Raw genomic sequence first — 18,647 nt, 5'->3', positions numbered from 1 at the left:
GGTTGCGTTAGTCCACGCGAGGCTCTGGAGCTAATTTGGTACGTTTGCAGAAGAGGGTAAGGGTTAGTGTAAGGGGAGAGAATATACAGTTTGTACAATCATTTGTCTATGGAAAGTCCCCATAAAACTTGAGTGTGTGTGTGTGTGTGTGTGTGTGTGTGTGTGTGAGTGAATTATGGGTCAAATATTGTGTAAAATGTGTTTAATTTCAGCAATTTTGTGTAAATTCATTCACAATCATGAAATTGTATGTATACATCATTATATAGGCCATAGGTTCAACCTTCACTAAAGCATTTGTTGATTATATATTCCTTTGCCATTACAGGAAAAAATTACATTTCAATAATACACTGTGTTTACTGTATTTTTTTATCAAATAAATGTAGCCTTGGTGAGCTCGAGATAAAAACATAAAAAAAAAAAAATCTCATTGACCCCAAAGTTTTGAATCACAGAAAACATTCTGCATTTTTACATTTTCAAAAAAACATCACTATCATTTATAAGCTGTTTTTCTCATGGGGACCAGAAAATTTAATTGTTTGTTAAAATGTGTTACAAATGTTACAAGTTGTTGGTACTGAGAAGGAAGTACCACTTGTTCCACCGCATCTAAAAATGGAGACCTGTAGGCCTTGCGTTATATCACTCCATCACTACTTTTTTTGTGTCTTCCAGGAAAGGTCAGAAATGAAGCAGTGCTTGCTGTAAAATTTCTATTGAAAATGACAAAAATGCCCCAGATTTAAAATGTGGATCCAATAGGCCTATATGTCCTGGTAGTGCAGTCATCTGTTTATTTTTTTCTATATCATTGATCTATCGTGATGGGTAGGCCTATGGATTTAGTGCCTCTCAAGCCATTAGCTGTCAGATTTATTCTGTTTTCACTGTTTTAGATGTTTTACACTGTTTCAACAGCAAGTGTTGTTCAGTGTGTACCCAAGCAAGTGTTTTCTGATTGCAGGGGGACAAAACTAAGCTCAACTGAATGTTAAAAAAAACAGTCCCAACAACTCCAAAAGCTAAAACAGAAATCCAAATCTCTAAAAATCTTACCATGTAAAATCTAAACATGGACGGGACATATATTTGAAATGAGAGTGTTTATTGATGCTGTCATGCGCATTGATGTTGAATCCATTTTAAAGGTAACAGTTATTTTTGTATTTCTTTTCTGCTTTCTGCCAAGTCTGTCAATATACCACATTTATAGGCCTGTGAGAAAAGACATGGTACTCTCAATTCCTCTTTTGATTTTTTTTTCTTTACCTCATTATCACATTCATGTGTCAAAAGAGGAAGTTGGAAAAAAAAAAAATACAAATTTCAACCATGCAAACATCACCCCACAGCAGGCACTTGTTGATTGTTCACATGAAAATGTCAGTCTGTCATGACAACTCTCGGGAGATTGGTATGGTAATAGAGACTGGCATGGTAATGGATATGGCAATGTTAATGTATTTGGTCTTGGCGGAATAGATCTGCTACGCTGCTGCTACAGAGCAAGTATGATACTTGCTACTGCTAATACATTCACAGACATTACTGCATGAAACATAAATGAAATAACACATCCCTGTAGCAGATCTATACAGGTGGAGCTGGGGAAGGTGGAGGGTTTCTACCAGCAACACCCCGGTATTTGTTTGAATGTTGAGCCGCAGCTCATTGGATGCTGATGCAACAGCAACCAATCAGCTGTGCGATGTAGATAATGATGTGGTCTGCCAAATGAGTAAAATACTTATCAGCCTGCGCCATCTAGAAATGTGTGTGTGTGTGTGTGTGTGTGTGTGTGTGTGTGTGTGTGTGTGTGTGTGTGTGTGTGTGTGTGTGTGTGTGTGTGTGTGTGTGTGTGTGTGTGTGTGTACTTGTACAACTATATTTGTGAGGACCAGTTTGAGTTTTAGAGCATTGGAGTGAGGACAAAGAGAGTAAAGTGAGGACATTTTGGCCGGTCCTCACTTTCTGAGACCCCTTTAAAGGCCTGTTTGAGGGTCAAGACTTGGTTTTAGGGATAAGGTTATAATTAGGTTAAGGGTAGGTTTAGGGTTCAGGTTAGGCACTTAGTTGGCAATGTCCGAAATCCTTGTAATTTTTGGTCTCCATGAGGAAATCAGCTTATAAATCATTTAGGCTACAAATTTTTTTATTATTATTATTTTATTATTATGTGAAAAAGCAGAGAGTTTTCTGTGATGGGTAGGTTTTAGGGTATAGGGATAGTGTAGCATTCAGTTTGTACAGTAGCTATAAAAATCATGAGGTCTATGGAAAGTCCCCAAAAAACATGCAAACACAACGTGTGTGTGTGTGTGTGTGTGTGTGTGTGTGTGTGTGTGAATTAGATAAAACTGCAAATGTCTATTCAATTTGAAAAGTTTTTTGTTCATTTAAATTGTATTTATTTAATTCATAATTTGTTTCCTTGTTTATTAGTGGAAGACTAGTCTTCCCTATATGAGGTGCAGACCTGTTTGAAAAGGGTTTTTAAAATCTGCACTTTTATCACAAGACAAAAATATCTGAAAACATATTCAAAACCTTGACATGAATTTATCTCAAGGAAACAGGGCTTTATCACAGAATGAAATAACACAGTTATGCACTGTTATTCTGGTGTGCAATGCAGCTTTCCTCGCCCTGGACGTTGTTCCCCTCTCTAGTTATCCACTTCTCAGCTCTCGCGAGAACGAACTCGTTACCCCCTTTCCCTTCCACCCCACCTCTCGCGAGAACTCGCGTCCGAAGGATGGTGTTGTGTTAGAGGGAGTGGGAGAGGAGGGTGAGGGGTACCCACAAAGATGTTGCGTGATTTTTTGGAAATTTATTTATTTAAATAAAAATGGCCGCCGCAGAGAGCGGAGAGGAGAGACTGTAAGTGTGAACCGCATCCATTCCCATTGTCACGGCTTCCAATGTCAGGCGTCGCGAGCGGCGATGGCGTAGGTTTTGATCGTCGCTGTGATATTTTGTCAGGCAGGCTGAGGGGGGAATGTTAGCCGCGCTAGCCCGCGAAGGCGTTGAGAATACGTCACTCGTATTTCTCCCGCTCTTTTTCCACGATCAACGGACACATTGTGCGGCACGAGAGCTGCGCGCTTTATCCCAATGTGTGTGTTTTCTGTCGATTTCGGACGTTACTTCAAAAACTCCTCTAAAATGTAGCGCGAATGGCTGCCTGGGGGTTTGGACGCACACATGTTTTGTTTTGCTGATATTCGTGTCTCTTTCGCGTGAATGTTACGCCGCTCCCGTGTTGTTTAATGCGAAGTGTTCGCTAGCTGTCAGAAACAGCAGACTGAAGTAAGTTAGCTAGCTTGTGGCGCTGCAGGACAAGGCAAGGGACCGAAATGAGATTTGCTCCAGATAGATTATGCCTGTCCTGGCGTGGAATTACTTGACTAAGTGCTTAGAAACGAGGTTAAGATGCGTTTTAGTTCAGTGTTATGGTTGTGGCGCCGTGTAGGTTTGCTGTACATCATCAGGTACCAAGTTTGCATATGCAAGCAAGTTGGCCAATGTGCTATTTCTCTGTCTGATGTCACTGCGTGTGTCTGTGTTGTTATTGCTGCTCATTTTGCCCCTGCAGCATGCAAACCCTGTAACTCCAGGTGCAAAACACTGTTTTTGCGGCTGTTCTCGCATCACTGGAAACTGAAATGGATAGTGAGCTTGCTTTAGCAGTGCACAAGGCACTCCCATGTGATAGCAGACTGGTGATATTGTTGAGCTGCTGACTTCCGGTAACCAGCTAACGGATCTAGCAGCATCATATTTGTCTATATGTGCGTGTGTGCGGTCGACCGCAAGGCTATTTTGCACAAACGGAGTAACACGGAAAACACACTTGCTCATGTCTTTGACACACACTTGTGACATGTCTCGAAGGCTGAACTTGAATCCTGTGCAACTTCTTGCTGCTGCTGTTGTTGTTGCATGCTCCATGAATTACAAGGGCAGGTACTGGGTCATTTGGTCTAGATGACATTGAGTTTGGGAATATTTTATAGTTTTATCTAATTCTGATTATTATTTTTTTAACGTTTATCATGGAAGTAATGTGGTCACTAAACTATAATGTTGTTTGAAATGGGGCAAATATATTCTTCATCATAGTGACTCATTAGAAAGTTCCAATAAACATGTTAATAATCTTTCTGACTTATGTTTTTTTCAACCACAGTTGTTCATGCTGGCTAAACATGATGTTTGATGAATGTCCAGCATGGTATATTTGTTCTTATCTTACTTGTTCTTATTTATGAATTGTTCTTAAAGGGTTAGTTCACCCAAAAATGAAAATTATCCCATAATTTACTCACCCTCAAGCCACCCTAGGTGTGTGTGTGTGTGACTTTATTCTTTCAGACGAATACAACCGGAGTTGTATTAATAAATATCCTGGCTCTTCCAAACTTTATAATGGTAGTGAATAGAGTTTTTGAAGCTCCAAAAAGCACATCCATCCATCATAAAAGTAGTCCATACGGCTCCAGGAGGTTAATAAAGGCCTTCTGAAGCAAAGTGATGCATATTTGTTAGATAAATATCTATTTCTATAACTTTTTAAACTATAATCACTGCAAGTCTTGTTCTGGCAGAAATGTGACCTCTGACCCGACGTATTGACGAACGCAGAGGATAGAGCAAAACAAAACGCCGATCACGAATTAGAAGTCTAAAATTTGAATATTTAAAGGGAAATGTCATTATAAATATGGATATTTTTCTCACAAAAACGCATCGGTTTGCTCTAGAAGGCCTTTATTTACCGTCTGGAGCCGTATGGATTACTTTTATGATGGATGTATGTTTTTTTTTGTAGCTTCAGAAACAAACTCAGACTCCATTCACTCCCCATTTCAAAGCTTGGAAGAGTCAAGTCAAGTTTATTTGTATAGCGCTTTTCACAATACAGATTGTATCAAAGCAGCTTCACAGTATTAAATTAAAATAATACAACCAAGTTTGTTTCAAGAGGAATTTATTGATTGATAAAATTAAATTAAATATCCCCAAAATATCCCCAAGATAGGATAATTTTAGGATAGGAGAGATAGGAGCTAGGATAATTTTTTTAAATATAACTTTGATTGTGTTTAGCTGAAAGAAGAAAGTCATACACATAGGATTGCTTGTGGGCGAGTAAATTAGGGGATTATTTTCATTTTTGGGTGAACTATGTACGATCAGAACATGAGCTGTCTAATGCAGATATTAATTGATTTCCAGCTGCGTTTCAAGGCCTCCGCCGTCTCCTGTGAAGCTCCTACTTGGTGTTAAATTGTACAGTCAACATTCACAGAAACTTAATAATGAGCAATAACAATTAGCTTTCATCGTGATTCTTTAATTGACCTGCCCCCAATAAGTTGTGACTTAAAGAAAACTTACAGTGTGGTGGTGTTCATCTCATAAATGGTTAGTTCATGCATAAGGTCAAACCTATAAATTATTCCATGGCTAATGAACTGAATACCTCATCTAGGGGTGGCCGATATATACTGGTAGACATTAACCGGTAGAAATTTGTCAGCCGGTAAAGATTTTGGACTATCGTCTCTATTGCAGTTACGTTCACGTGATGTTGCTGTGCTGTGTGGTTATTAAAGCTTATCACTTTGAATGCATTGCTGTTTTAAAACAAGTGATTTTAAACTGTTGAAGCGCAATAAGCAGCGAAATAACTCATATTGTGTTTGATTGTGCGCTGTGTGAAGCTGCTGCTCATACAGCATGGGAATACTGTACTTTTTGACACTTTATTGGGCCTGAGCAGGTCAAATACACACACTTATGTGTCAGAATGGAAGTATCCACAGTCATTTATGTCTTAAGTGAACGTGAACAGTTGAGTTTATCAGTGCGTTCGGTCTTAAAGTGACAGTAGCCTAATATACCTGTCGTTAATGTTAATCAAACGAGGAAATAACTCGCTGCTCCTGACTGAAGCGCTTTTGTTACTTTAATAAGAATACATTTAGATTTAATTTACACAGTGAAGACTACGCAGTGTTTTTTTTGTACATTTAATTACTTTTGACTTGACTTGACTTTTTACAATTTATGTAGTATTTCTTATTTAGTGCTTGAAGTTTTTCAGGAAGGTTTATTTAATTTGCCTCTTAATCTCTTGTAGTTTTGTCCTATTTTTTTGTAATTAGTTTCTTTGTTCTTATTTTATCACTGACTGTTTACTTGTCTTCAGTAAGCTTGTGTTTTTTTTGTTTTTTTTTTACTTAGTTAGCCTAGTATTATGAAAAATATAGTATATCATAAAAACCTTATTTAAAGCAAAAATAACTATATTGTGATATATATCGTTATCGTGAAATAAAATGACTTGTATGGTGATATAAGATTTTGGTCATATTGCCCACCCCTAATCTTATCTATGCCAAATGATCTAGTATCTGCCCTAGTGATAAACTCACGGAGCGTGTAACACAACATGAAGTTGTAAATTTTAAGTTGTAATTTACAACATTAAGTTGTAAAATGAAGTAACAAGATTTTAATGTGTAGGGAAAGTGTTTATATTAGGTCCTGTGACTGTTAACAATAACTTTCACAATAAATGGTCCTGCGGTTCGACTGATTTTACAAATATTAGATGAAGTACAAATATTCCATGTGGTTTCTCATTTTTCAGGTCATAAAAGTTGCATGCATAGTATTTATGTAAAATGTAGAAATTTATATTTATTAGATATTTATGAATGGAGTTTTGCGAGTCACACCACAGGGCATGTGAACTTGCCAAAAGTGTTTTATGTCAACAAATGTGCAACAAATGTGATGAATTGATGCTGTTTTTTTGTTTTGTTTTTGCACAACAGGCATTTGATATGAAATAATTTGAGATTTGCCTAAAATAACATTATTATTATTGTATTTTCTTGAATTCTTTATTAACAAAGTGATTGCAGAAATGTATTTTCATGACACTTGTTTTCAAAGATATAAATCAATAAGTAGTAAATGTTGTGTCACTGAAGATGTAGCGCAGGACAGGGACGTGTTTGTTCATGTTTATTTAACTTTGTTGTTTTATTTAAAAGTGAATACATCAACTAGAAAGAAACCACGTTTTTTGTTTTGTTTTACTATCACCTTTCTTGATCCTGATTGGTTGAAGGATTCTTTATCTCTTGTCAATCATCAAGCATTCAGATCATATCAAAGTTGCCTGATCCGCTAGACCCTCAACATTACTACTCATCCAGTAAAGCATTGTGAATGACACGATTGAATAAGGCAAACATGTGAACTAAAACTGATTGATTATTAGTAAAACATTACATTCTCAGTTATGTTTACTCCAGAATATTCATATGGAAATAAATAAGTATTTTGAGATTAGGGAGACAGACTTGATCATGTCATTTGCAGGGCTTTATGGGAGTGGGCGGTCGCTGCTGAACTCAAACCACGGTTTCTATTTCCACATAAATGATAATGTGTGGATCTCATTTCAAGATTGTGGATAGTGTCGTTTTTTCACTCGCAATTCAGATGTAAATTTAAAAAAAATTAATAAACCATTTAAAAAGAAGCAGCATATAAGATATGATCGCTTAACAGTCACTGAGCTCTTGAAATGTTTATGTTATTGTTACAAATCAATTCCTCTGTGGAGAAAATGTGATTTCTGCTTCTGGAACTGGAACTGTTGCGCTCTAGTAAAGTTTGAAACTGGTAAAAATTGCATTGTGGGAAATGCTACTCCACATAGTTTGCTCAGGCTGTATAGTGCAAGTTAAATATGCTAGTTATACTTCACTTGCATACTGAAAATATGCGTACTGTCTGTGAGCAAGTGTGTATAGGGTCATTCCATGTCAAATCAAACAAATTTCAGAAGCTTCCCCGGCTCAAATGTTTGATTTTGTTAATATTTTTTCTGAAGAAAGACAAACTGGGTAATGCAATGTCTTGTAGAGGGAGGGTCAAAATGACAATTTTCACATGAGATTTGGAGCCAAATTACAGGGGGGTAAAAATGACTTTAAAAAGATGGCAGCATCATTATTTTATATTTACACAGAGATTGTTTGGTGATTTAGTTAAATCTGTTGACTTTAGAAATCTTTGTTGCATTGTATGTCAACGGTGACAGTTCAAAAATGGGGAAAAGCACTTCTTGTGTTTTTTTGCAACAAGTTTGCATGCCTGTAACTCAATATATTTTAATATCCTTTTAGATTTTGGTTGTTATCAAACACTTCATTTTAAAGGCCCTATCCGGGTTCAATCCCAGAGATACGGAGACTGTGTGAAAATTTTACTTTTGGCCACCCTCGACAAAACAGTGAATTACTCAGTAAATTATACATTCACGACATTTAATATTGTGGCTTTCTTTTTTTATGTATTTCTTTCACCAGAAAAAAAAGAAGATCAAAATGAAAATGATTAGCCGGGTACCCGAGTTGACACGGAATGATCAAAAATCGGCTAGATAGAATTGAAATATGCACCTTTCTTTGCGATATAGTATAATTATGTCCTATTTCGTTCACATGAAACTTGAATAATCTTTAATTAAATTTTTTTTTTTTTTTTTTTTTTTGCCGACTGTATTGTTTAAGTGAGTGTAACATAAAAGAACAGATTAACCAGTCATTCCAGCTTTATCTACCCGGTAAACTTCATGAATGTGTGCATCACTTGACTTTGTCTTCTCAATTTTAACACTGCACTATTACTGAAAGTGACACAACATTTGAGCTTAGAACATGCTGGTTCTGTTACGATGATCCCAGTCTCTCCACCCTGACAGAATAACTTAAATGATAAGGAAATCTAGTTAAAACACAGTGTCCTTTAAATCTGGTTTTATTGTGGAAGTTTTGTATCCCAAAACTAGGGAAGCAGTACTGTACGATGACTAAAGAAATAAAATATAAATAGAATAATTATATATAAAAATAAATAGGCAACATATTTTGGTTAGTAAATTATTTAGTTCACGACGTATATTTTTTGTGATGTGATGTTTTAATGGGTTTTAATATTTTGTTCATTGTTCGTTTCTCAAACACCAAGGCAAGCCCCCATGTGGTCATGACAAAAACATATGTATTTAGACTAATCTGCAAAGTCTAAGGCAAATGAAGTTGATCAGTAACCTCTTTGGTAAAAAATACAAAGAGTTTGTCCCCTTGAGGGACAAGCCACAGACAAGTGGGGAATTCCTTCATCGCCTGAAGACACAATGATTCAGCCTCCACGTTGAGGTTTTGCTAGACGCCTCTTTACACCTCCAGGGTGATTTCCGTGTGTCTGTATGCACAGTAGAAATCAAATTGAACTTGTTTATCCTGAAGTTACGAAATAAGACATCCTGAGGATGACGTCCAAAGATGTTAAGATGCGAATTGCATCAGTTAAGTTTTACGCTAACACTTTAAATTCAGGCCACTTCCCGCCTGCTCGGTGGTGGTATTTAATCGAGCTTGTGTGACCTGAAAATGAGCATGCTTTGAAGCCAAAAGATTGAATTGATGATGGCTAACATGCAAACGCAGCACTTCTGTCCAGTGAAATACCTCATAGGCATTTAGACATGCGGTTGACTAGAATACAGACCCGTAATACTGTCATCCTGTCTCAGTGTGCCACTTATCTCTTTGTGTTGTCAGCAGAGGTGAGGACAAGAATGAAGACCAGGAGTGCTCAAAAGACAAGACACAGAAGCAGAAGAAAAACAAAAAGGAACGGCAAGATGTGGAAAAACTCGAGGCCACAGTATCTGTTCCTCCTCCCCCGCGCCTCTTTACGCAGGGGGATGTCGGACAACAGGCGGAGGCAGGGAAGTCTGAACCCAGTGACCCCGAAGTTGGAGCCGCTCTCAGCGCTCCAGAATCTTCTGCATCAGCCAAGCAGCGGCGCTCCATCATTCGGGACAGAGGCCCACTGTATGACGACCCTTCGCTGCCTCAAGGTTGGACGCGCAAGCTGAAACAGCGCAAGTCGGGCCGATCTGCTGGCAAATTTGATGTCTACCTGATCAAGTTAGTACAAGTTACAGGAAGTTAGGACTTTTTTTGAGGGCAACTGTGATGATATTCATTTCACAAAGTTGCATTCCAAATGACAGATGCAACAAATCAGTCATTATTAAAGTTACGTTTCTGTGTTTGGAGAGTCACTGACTACTAATTAAAAGATTCATGAGGCGGCATGTTGCAAACACAACAAAACTAAAGCTGTTAACACTGGAAAACCAGATACGGCCTCAGTTGATGTCCAATATTCCCTGTTCGACTGAAATAAATCCCATTTTATTTACTTATATAATAGATTATTTATTCAAACCTTATTCATTATGTTCTTCTCTCCATCATGCCAAAGCCAGCTTGTGAGGTCTCTCACCTTATGTATATGTAGTTGTAACATTATGAATTAAATTGTTTTGGCCCAAACAAAGTCATACCAATGTTACTTACTAATATGCTAATGTTTTAAGTAAGAATCCCTCCCATTTTATTGTTGCTGAAGTCTTAATCACAGATTTACAGCTGATTTATAGCTGGGTATAGTATTGTCAACTAAAACTAAGACCATTAAAAAAAACTTAAAATAAAATAAACCTTAATGGAAATAAAATATAAAGTATATTTTAAAAAAGATTTTATTTCAGCTAGTTGCCAAGGCAAGTTTGCGTAACTGGTCCCAGTATTTGAAGCTTGATATATTAACTCATTAGTTATTTAATAAATCTGAATTGCATGTGTAGAAAGAGAGAGCTGTGCATTACACTGGTCGGGGTCACAGAGATTTGTGTTTTACAGCTTGATTTACAAGATTTTGTTGTATGGCTAAATAATCAAAGGACGTGAAGTTTATTATTCTTCCAAATAATTTGACATGATGAATAAGGGTGCATGCTGTTGAACACTGACTGATGTGTCACAGTTCCCACAATACTTTATTTTAAAGCATACTCAATAAGAATAAACATGAAATCAAAGAAAATACTCAGATTTTTACCACAGGTGCTTATGATGTTCTTGTATGGTTGCAAATTTTGCAAACATAGACTTTCTCAAGTTCAAATGTTCTTTCAAATTGATATTAAATTACTGTCATTTCATAGTAATGTGTTTGTTTTTATTTTTCAGCCCAGAAGGGAAAGCCTTCCGTTCCAAAGTGGAGCTCATGGCGTACTTCCAAAAGGTGGGCGATACCACCACGGATCCCAATGACTTTGACTTTACAGTCACGGGCCGAGGAAGCCCATCTCGTAGAGAAAAGAGACCGCCAAAGAAGCCCAAAGTGGTCAAACCCTCCGGTCGTGGGAGGGGCCGCCCAAAAGGCAGTGGCAAGGTACGGCAGGCAACGGAAGGGGTGGCGGTAAAGCGTGTCGTAGAAAAGAGTCCGGGAAAACTCCTTGTAAAGATGCCCTTTGTTGCCCCTAAAACTGAACCCGGGGCTCCATTAGGGCAAGCGGCAGTTGCCAAAGTGCGCCGAGGGCGCAAACGGAAATCGGAACAGGAACCGCCGAGCACCCCCAAAAAACGTGGCCGCAAGCCAGCAGCTGCTTCACAGTCGGCAGTGGGGACAGGCTCAGCCGCCGCGTACGCCGCCGCGGCCATTCTCACCGCAGAGGCCAAGAAAAAAGCTCAGAAGGAGTCTTCCTTAAAGCCTGTTCAGGAGAGGGCACTTCCTATCAAGAAACGCAAAACTCGAGAGACTTTGGAGGAGTTGGAGGGATCTACCACCTCTGGAACCACACCGACGGAGACGTTTGCAAAACGACTGATTACATCAACTGTGACCCCTACAGGTGAGGAGGTAGAAACGGGACAGAGGCCTCACAAGCATCCCGGCCGGAAGCACAAAGAGGCATCCACAGACCCAGGGAACGGCAGCAGCAGCAGCGGCAGCGGAACGGCAACCAGCGGCGGAGGACTGAAGAGTCACAAGAAGAGAGATCAGCGAGGGCAGCACTTTAAACACCACCACCATCATCACCACCACCAACACCACCACCTGCAGGCCATGCCGCCCTCCACCTACACTCCGCAGGCTCACCAGCTCTCCCTGGGTCACTCCACGCACGGGGGGCCGCCGGCGCCTGCGACCATGGAAAACGAACCCCAGGACTTAAGCACCTCCAGGCCGAAAGCGGAGCACATGGCCTGCAGAGAGGAGGCGAGAACTGACAGCTCCTCAAGCAGGGACGCTCAGAACGCAAGCAAGATGGCCTCCGCTGACCTGAGAGGGCAGCAGACGACTGTGATGGGAGAAGGCAAGGAGATGAGAGACATTGTTCCTCCCTCCGCCGTCCCGAGGCCGAGCCGAGAGGAAACGGTCGAGTCCCGGACACAAGTGAGCGAACCAGTGAGCTGACTGACTAAGTGACCGATTGGCAGCGGCGTTGCGTGTGAAGAAGCGAAGGAGGTCGCAGCAAGACGAGTGATTTTTCGTTCTTTTTTACTGAGGAAAAAAGAAAAAGGAAACAAAAATATACAAAAATGTAAACGTACTGAAACAAAAGGCAGCTGTTGTGTCTCGTTCTCTCTGTGGGTTGGACGCGAGGCGATAATTCTCTTGCTTCCGGATGAATTCTCTGCTAACCTTTTTCTTTATGGTTTCCTTTTATTTCCCACTATATCTTTGTATTAGTATATCTTAGCACTCACTTAGACCCGTTATTCCTTTGTCAGTGCTTGTAGGAAGTAGAAACACACTCAAGTGGTAATGGATGCACAAGTCACACGGCATAGTAAGTGAAACTTTCTGATCAAATTGCTCTCGAAAGAACTAAAATGCCTCATAGTCATGTCATCTCAACCCTAGCAAAAAGGTGTCCTATCAGTGTGTGTTCTCCCTTTTGTGTCATAAAATGAAGGGGCAAATCAGACGTAAAGAAAAGCGAGCTGAAGAAATAAAGGGCCACATTTCCGATCTCCACCTTTCCATTTGAGTCGGACGCAGCTGTTGCAGCATTTGAATTAAAAAACGCTAGCTTAACTCAGACAGAAAAGAACTTCCTAGTTGTGGGTTTGTGCCAAGATGACATTTCCAGCCTGTTGACCTGTGAAGATCAATTTAATTCAGTAGTATTATTTCCTTTTGCCTTTTGTTGGTATTTTTAGCGCACATATGTAAATTAATTATGAGTAGTTTGTTTAATCACCGTTTCGGATGTGCCTGAGAAAATGCAACTAGAGCGGAAAGCTCTATTTTTCATTTTCTTCGGTGGGGAAGATAAAGCACAAATGTATTTGTTGGGGAATATTGAAAGCACAGTCCAGTGTAGCGTCTGGAGTAGATGTTAACTCAAGGATAAGAATATTAGAAAAGGAATTTGTTACGTTTACCTGCTTTTTCCCATTAAGTACAATTTAAATAGTGGCCTTGTGTTCTTGTGACACAGATCCCTAACAAAAAAAAAAAAGAAAAAAAAAGCATACCATTTCAAATGTAGCGTTTGGTTTTACTGTGTGGTTATAGATTAATACCATAGAGCTGCTCTTCTGAAAATGATTCCGACAGGAAAGTTAATAGATTGCTATATATTTATATAATGTCTCGTCAGGCTGTAGTTGTGTCAAATGCATGGGTTGCTGATGTTTGCGTGCTTTGCGTGCTATTTATTACAGTACTCCGGCAATGTCTTTCCTATACGTAAAGGTTTCTAAAACCAGGTACAGCACTATTGATGAGGGTTAAAACGTTTTAGAAACGTATATATTTTAAACAAAGAAAGGAAAGAAAACTTGCATACATTTCAACTCAACGCCATTATGAAATATTTCCATTAGTTTTCTGATCTAAAGTCTTCAAAATAACAGAGAATTAGCTGTCAAAAAGAAGGACTGCACATTATGGCTCCATGCAGCAATTTTTTTTTGCAAGTGGTTAGATATTGGACAATGAGTGTCTATATATATATATGATAAGGATAGGATGAAACTCAATTCTAAAGAAATTTTGAACCAAACTGAGGAAGTTCTTCTTTGTTTATGTAACATTTTGGATTTTACAGAAATTTTACAGCACTTCTGTTCCATTTTCGCTTCTTCTCCTAGATGAAATGCACCTTACTTTTAAAAATATTATTATTATTATTATTTTGGAATTGTGAGAAGCAAACTTTTTTTTTTTTTGCATATATTGTTTCTAGCATTGCACAGACTTCTGTTTCATGTCCGGAGGTTGTACCTTTCTTCAGATGTATGTTAGCATAGAATGCATGTTTAATGTCATTATAAAGAGCCATACTTTTGTTTAGTTTTGCTTTCTCTGTAAAAACCCCTCATTTACTAAATCCTAAAATTAGCACGTAATGGCTACATTTCACTCACAGTATTTGATTTCACATATTTATGGCCAATAATGGGTGGGTGGGGGGACAAATGCAGTAAAGTTAGTAAACGTCATGACATTTGACTGTCAAATCTACTCTAATGCAGACCCACATATTTTATTATATATTAAAACCAACCCATTTGGTTATGTCTATATATATCAGTGGCGTGCAGTGGTGTTCTGAAATGAGGAGGCAAAGTCCTCACAGTTTTTGTTTGTTTGTTTGTTTTTTATAAATCAAATGTAAATTCATATCCCAGTTACACTTAATGTTGTCAAATTTTCCTGGTTAAATATTATTTTACATTACATAAAAAATTTAAAAAATATATTTTTTTACATTAACAATGTAATTAATGTTCTATTTATTAAAACCACGTTTAAATCTCATCAAGTTAGTGTTTTAAAGTCCAACTGAAATCAAAATGGACCCTATTTACTTTGTTAGCGCATATTACTAGTCTTGTGGTGAACAATTAATCCGTGCAAGTTAAAACACAGAAACATTTTTTTTGGCTTCGTAATCTTTAATCAAAATCTGAAAATGCCCCTCCCCTCTGCATTGGAGGACCTTCCCTGATGACGTAGGTTTGGCGGCTTGGTTTGGGAAACGCTTAACCACTCCCCTCAAATTTTTAGTCTGTAATGAGCGAGAGATGGAGAGGAGGAGCGCTAGAGTAAAACCCTGCCCTCTGTTCAATATTCCTTTTCACTGGGAAATACGTCACAGCACTGGAGAAAAGTCGTTTGCAACTTCCGGTTCACGCGGACTTTAAGCAATTTTACATTTATTCCAAAATAATATGAAAGGCAGTAACAATATATTTCATTTGTGAACTGATATTAAGCTATTCTTTTTTACTAGTCAACTTATTTTCGGATCATCAGTCATCAAGCTCGCTAAACACTGTCACAGACACGAAGATGTATCTTTAATTTCACCAAACTGATCGCTCACTAAAAGCCCCCGCAGTCTTCATGTTTTCAGGCCATTTCAAGTTTGATTTCGACGTGACATAAAGCAGTGATATCTAAGTGGCGGAGTTGTTTACTTACTTTTTAATTAATCTTCCCATTAACGCCATCATTTTGTTGATTCTGACAGAACGCGGAACACACACAAAAACAAGAGGCGGGATTTATTGCATTAACCAAACATATCCAATCATTACGCAATGGAGGCATCGCGAATTTCCCTCATTCATTCTCAATCACCCCCCCACCAAACCCACCGCACACGCTTTAGAGGCTCTGTTAAAAAAGTCAATGGACTCGGGGAGGCAAGAGAGGTTGGAGGTTATCGCAGACCCCCTAACACACACTCTGCCTGTCCGCTACGCCACTGTATTTATAAATGCATAACCAATCTTCATAGACCCCTGAATCTAATGGCATCACAAATTAATATTTTATATTCTAGATATTGCAGTTGTTGTTTTGAAATTTTTAATAGTCCCAGAGAGAGATGGCTTGCCTTTTCCCCCCCAAAGTATTCCGTTCAGTTTTGTCTGTGTGTTAAATCTTATCCATTCATGGTTATTGTGGCTTGGGTGATGGATGTGCATTTCCTCCGACATAAATGCTGATACATGTCATAACACTCAGTAATCTTTTTGTCTGTTAGTTCAGCTAGAGTGAGATGTTTTTGATATTTGCGGTCGATAAGGGGTTCAATGCATGTGAGAGAGAGAGAGAAAGAGAGAGCTTACTGGTCCTTTTTTCTCGGGTGTGCTTTAAGAGTAGCCTCTTGGTATCTTGAATACGTTTAAAGCAAATGTCTCTAAATGAAGAGATTAAATTAGAATTGACAATCACAAGGAGCATTGCATCTTTTCATTTTCCCCTCAGATATTGTTAAGAATGAAAGTGTCTCCATTCTCTTCCTCCAGCCCCCTTGCTCCCTCGACCCCTCACCGGGAAGGGGCACAGAGAACACAAGAGCGTTTCCGCTCGGAAACAAGGGCTATGTAATCATTTCAAGTAGTCAAAAGCAGATAAAGGAAATGGATTTTTCACGTCAGAGGAACGCAGGGTCTGGTCCTCGCCGTAAAAGGCAAACTCAGTTTAATTGCTTGAGGTCTAACAAGAGACTTTTAAAGTGTTGTCAAACACCACCGGCTCACTCTCTGTCCTCGTCAGAGTTCGAGCGCTCACTTAACCGGCGGCTGACGTTGTGAACGTCTCCCCCGGTCTCACTAAACTCCAGCAGGGAGAATGGAGGGAGCAGAATGGATTCCTTTAGCTTGAGCTCTGCAAGCACATTCTCAGTGGGTACAGGTTAAGAATAATGCAGAAGGGAAAGAAACCTCCAGACATGAATTGAAGTCAAGACAACTCTTAGTTTAAAGTGTCGACTCACAAGCTGCATCAGTCTGGCTTAAACAGAAAGGGTAGTGCCTTTATTTTGGGAGACTTACTAAGGTGGTTGAAGTGACCTTTGATTCTAAAGAAACCCCTTTATCCCAACGAAGCAACGCGGAAGGTGAATTTACTCAAATGCTTGGATTTTATTTGGTCATTTTTCATAGGTAGGATGTGCACTGGTGTGTGTGTGTGTGTGTGTTTTATAACTAGAGGTTTCATTGTTGTACATTTTTCTCTTTTTTTTTTCTTCCATCAGCTGGACCTTTGTGCCCACCTAGAAATGATGTATTGTTAAAAACCCTCTGCTTTATGAACTTCTTGCCTTTTGTAGCGCTCAAAGCCCACTGACAAAAATGGAGCCCTACAAATGGGTGAAGACAGAATAAGAAAATTACTTTTATTATTTATATGTTGGTTTGTTTTGTTTTATTTTCTTGTTTGTTTGGGTTATTTGTGCCTCTGGCAGTGAAATATGCTTTGGAATGTCCTTGTGTCCCTGTAGCCAAAAATACATGCTATGTACGTGAACATGTATCAATATGCATGATTGCCATTAGAAGATAGGACATTGCTTGCCCTTTACTATTATATATAAGATGTTTTCAAACAGCACTCCAAGAGCTGAGCCCAACCACACTAACCGGATCCGAAGGTTTTCATGAGGTATAAAATACTGAATGTTTGTTCAATGAAGGCTAGCTGTGCACTTCGGTCTGTTTAATATGAACAGATTTATTTCATTGAAGTATTTGTTTTTTGTTTTAATGATTTAACTGGTAGCTGAGTTTGGGCTTCATATGCCGCTGTATCAACAATTGTAGTGGCTAGAGTAATTTGTAGATTTCGGTGTTAGATTTATTTTTATTATTAGCATTTTTTTTCTTTTTTTTTTTTTCTTTCTAAATCCAACATTGGAAATAGACCATTTTATCTTGATAGCAATAGTATGATAGTATACCCAGCAGATCCGATATGAGTTTTCTCCTTTAGTATGTCTCTTATTTGTACTCTGTTAAACAGTAGAACTGAAGTAAAAGAAATGTACCCTTATTAACTAAAATGCAGCACTTTGAATCGTGCAAGAAGGACAATTTAAAGTCAAATGAAACAGAAGTTAAACTATAAGAAATAGATTCCAGTTCCACCGTGGTAGAAAGTTCATGGTCTATTTAACATAGTCTTGTGCCTTGAAGTTTCAGTAATAGAATTTATCTTTATACTGTAGTTGTATTTTTATTCTGAGTCCTGTGTTTGCCTCTTGTTGGTATTCAGTGCTTTGGATGTATTAAGGATTTATAGAAATCAAGAACATGTTTGCCTTGCTTTATTTTCTTAATTGAGGAGAAAAAAAAAAGGATAACATTATAGGAAGATGTATTTGGGCAATATTGATGATGTAAAAAGCGATAGGATTTTGATGTTTTTTCATCCCTGATATGTTGAATGTTTCACAGATTAATGAGTGACGTGTGTTTGTTGGGAAATATTCTCCATTTTAACACAACCGTAACAAAAACAAAACTTGGCCTCAAACATAATCTTCCAATCGAAACATGACGTTTTATGACAAAAAAAATACTTCAACCTTGACCGGAAGGATGAGTCTAAGATCTGCACTTTATAAAGTATGTTTCCCGGCAGAACACCCATTCACTTTTTGTATGTATTTTTTACCTTTGTCCAAAGCTGTTTTGTTTTCATATTATTTTTTAATTTAGTTTTAAATAAAAGGGATGGGTAGTATGTATCTTAAAAAAAAAAAATGTTATTTTAACCAAACAATCCTACAGACTAAGTGTCAGTGGTTATTCGCCATCTGCCAAGCTGAGTCCTTGCCTTCCTGAAAGTGAAAAGTATAGTTTGTGTCTACTTTTATAGTACTGTGTTACTGTATCATTTGTTTGCCGTATGTAACAGATACACAATAGTAAACAACATTTACCTGCTCT

At 38.3% G+C, this 18,647-nt stretch overlaps 1 protein-coding gene across 2 annotated transcripts; it reads left to right on the top strand.

Annotated features, from left to right (window-relative positions):
* The first annotated feature begins 2,746 nt into the window (after window positions 1–2,746).
* On the top strand, window positions 2,747–18,644 carry mecp2 (methyl CpG binding protein 2). Of its 2 annotated transcripts, none has more exons than XM_082189238.1 (4): window positions 2,747–2,886; window positions 9,660–10,028; window positions 11,139–14,742; window positions 15,112–18,644. In XM_082189238.1, the coding sequence occupies exons 1-3, from the start codon at window positions 2,855–2,857 to the stop codon at window positions 12,367–12,369; spliced, it is 1,632 nt and encodes a 543-aa protein (XP_082045364.1). In that variant the 5' UTR covers window positions 2,747–2,854; the 3' UTR covers window positions 12,370–14,742; window positions 15,112–18,644. The 2 variants fall into 2 exon arrangements, with proteins under 2 accessions (XP_082045364.1, XP_082045363.1); XM_082189237.1 differs by having other exon boundaries at window positions 2,767–2,886; window positions 9,657–10,028.
* Window positions 18,645–18,647: the final 3 nt, after the last annotated feature.

The sequence above is a fragment of the Leuciscus leuciscus genome (genome assembly GCF_965113295.1).
Source record: "Leuciscus leuciscus genome assembly, chromosome: 13".
Lineage (NCBI taxonomy): Eukaryota > Metazoa > Chordata > Actinopteri > Cypriniformes > Leuciscidae > Leuciscus > Leuciscus leuciscus.
The sequence above is the reverse complement of the archived record's forward strand: the minus strand, read 5'-3'. Positions and strand labels throughout refer to the sequence as shown.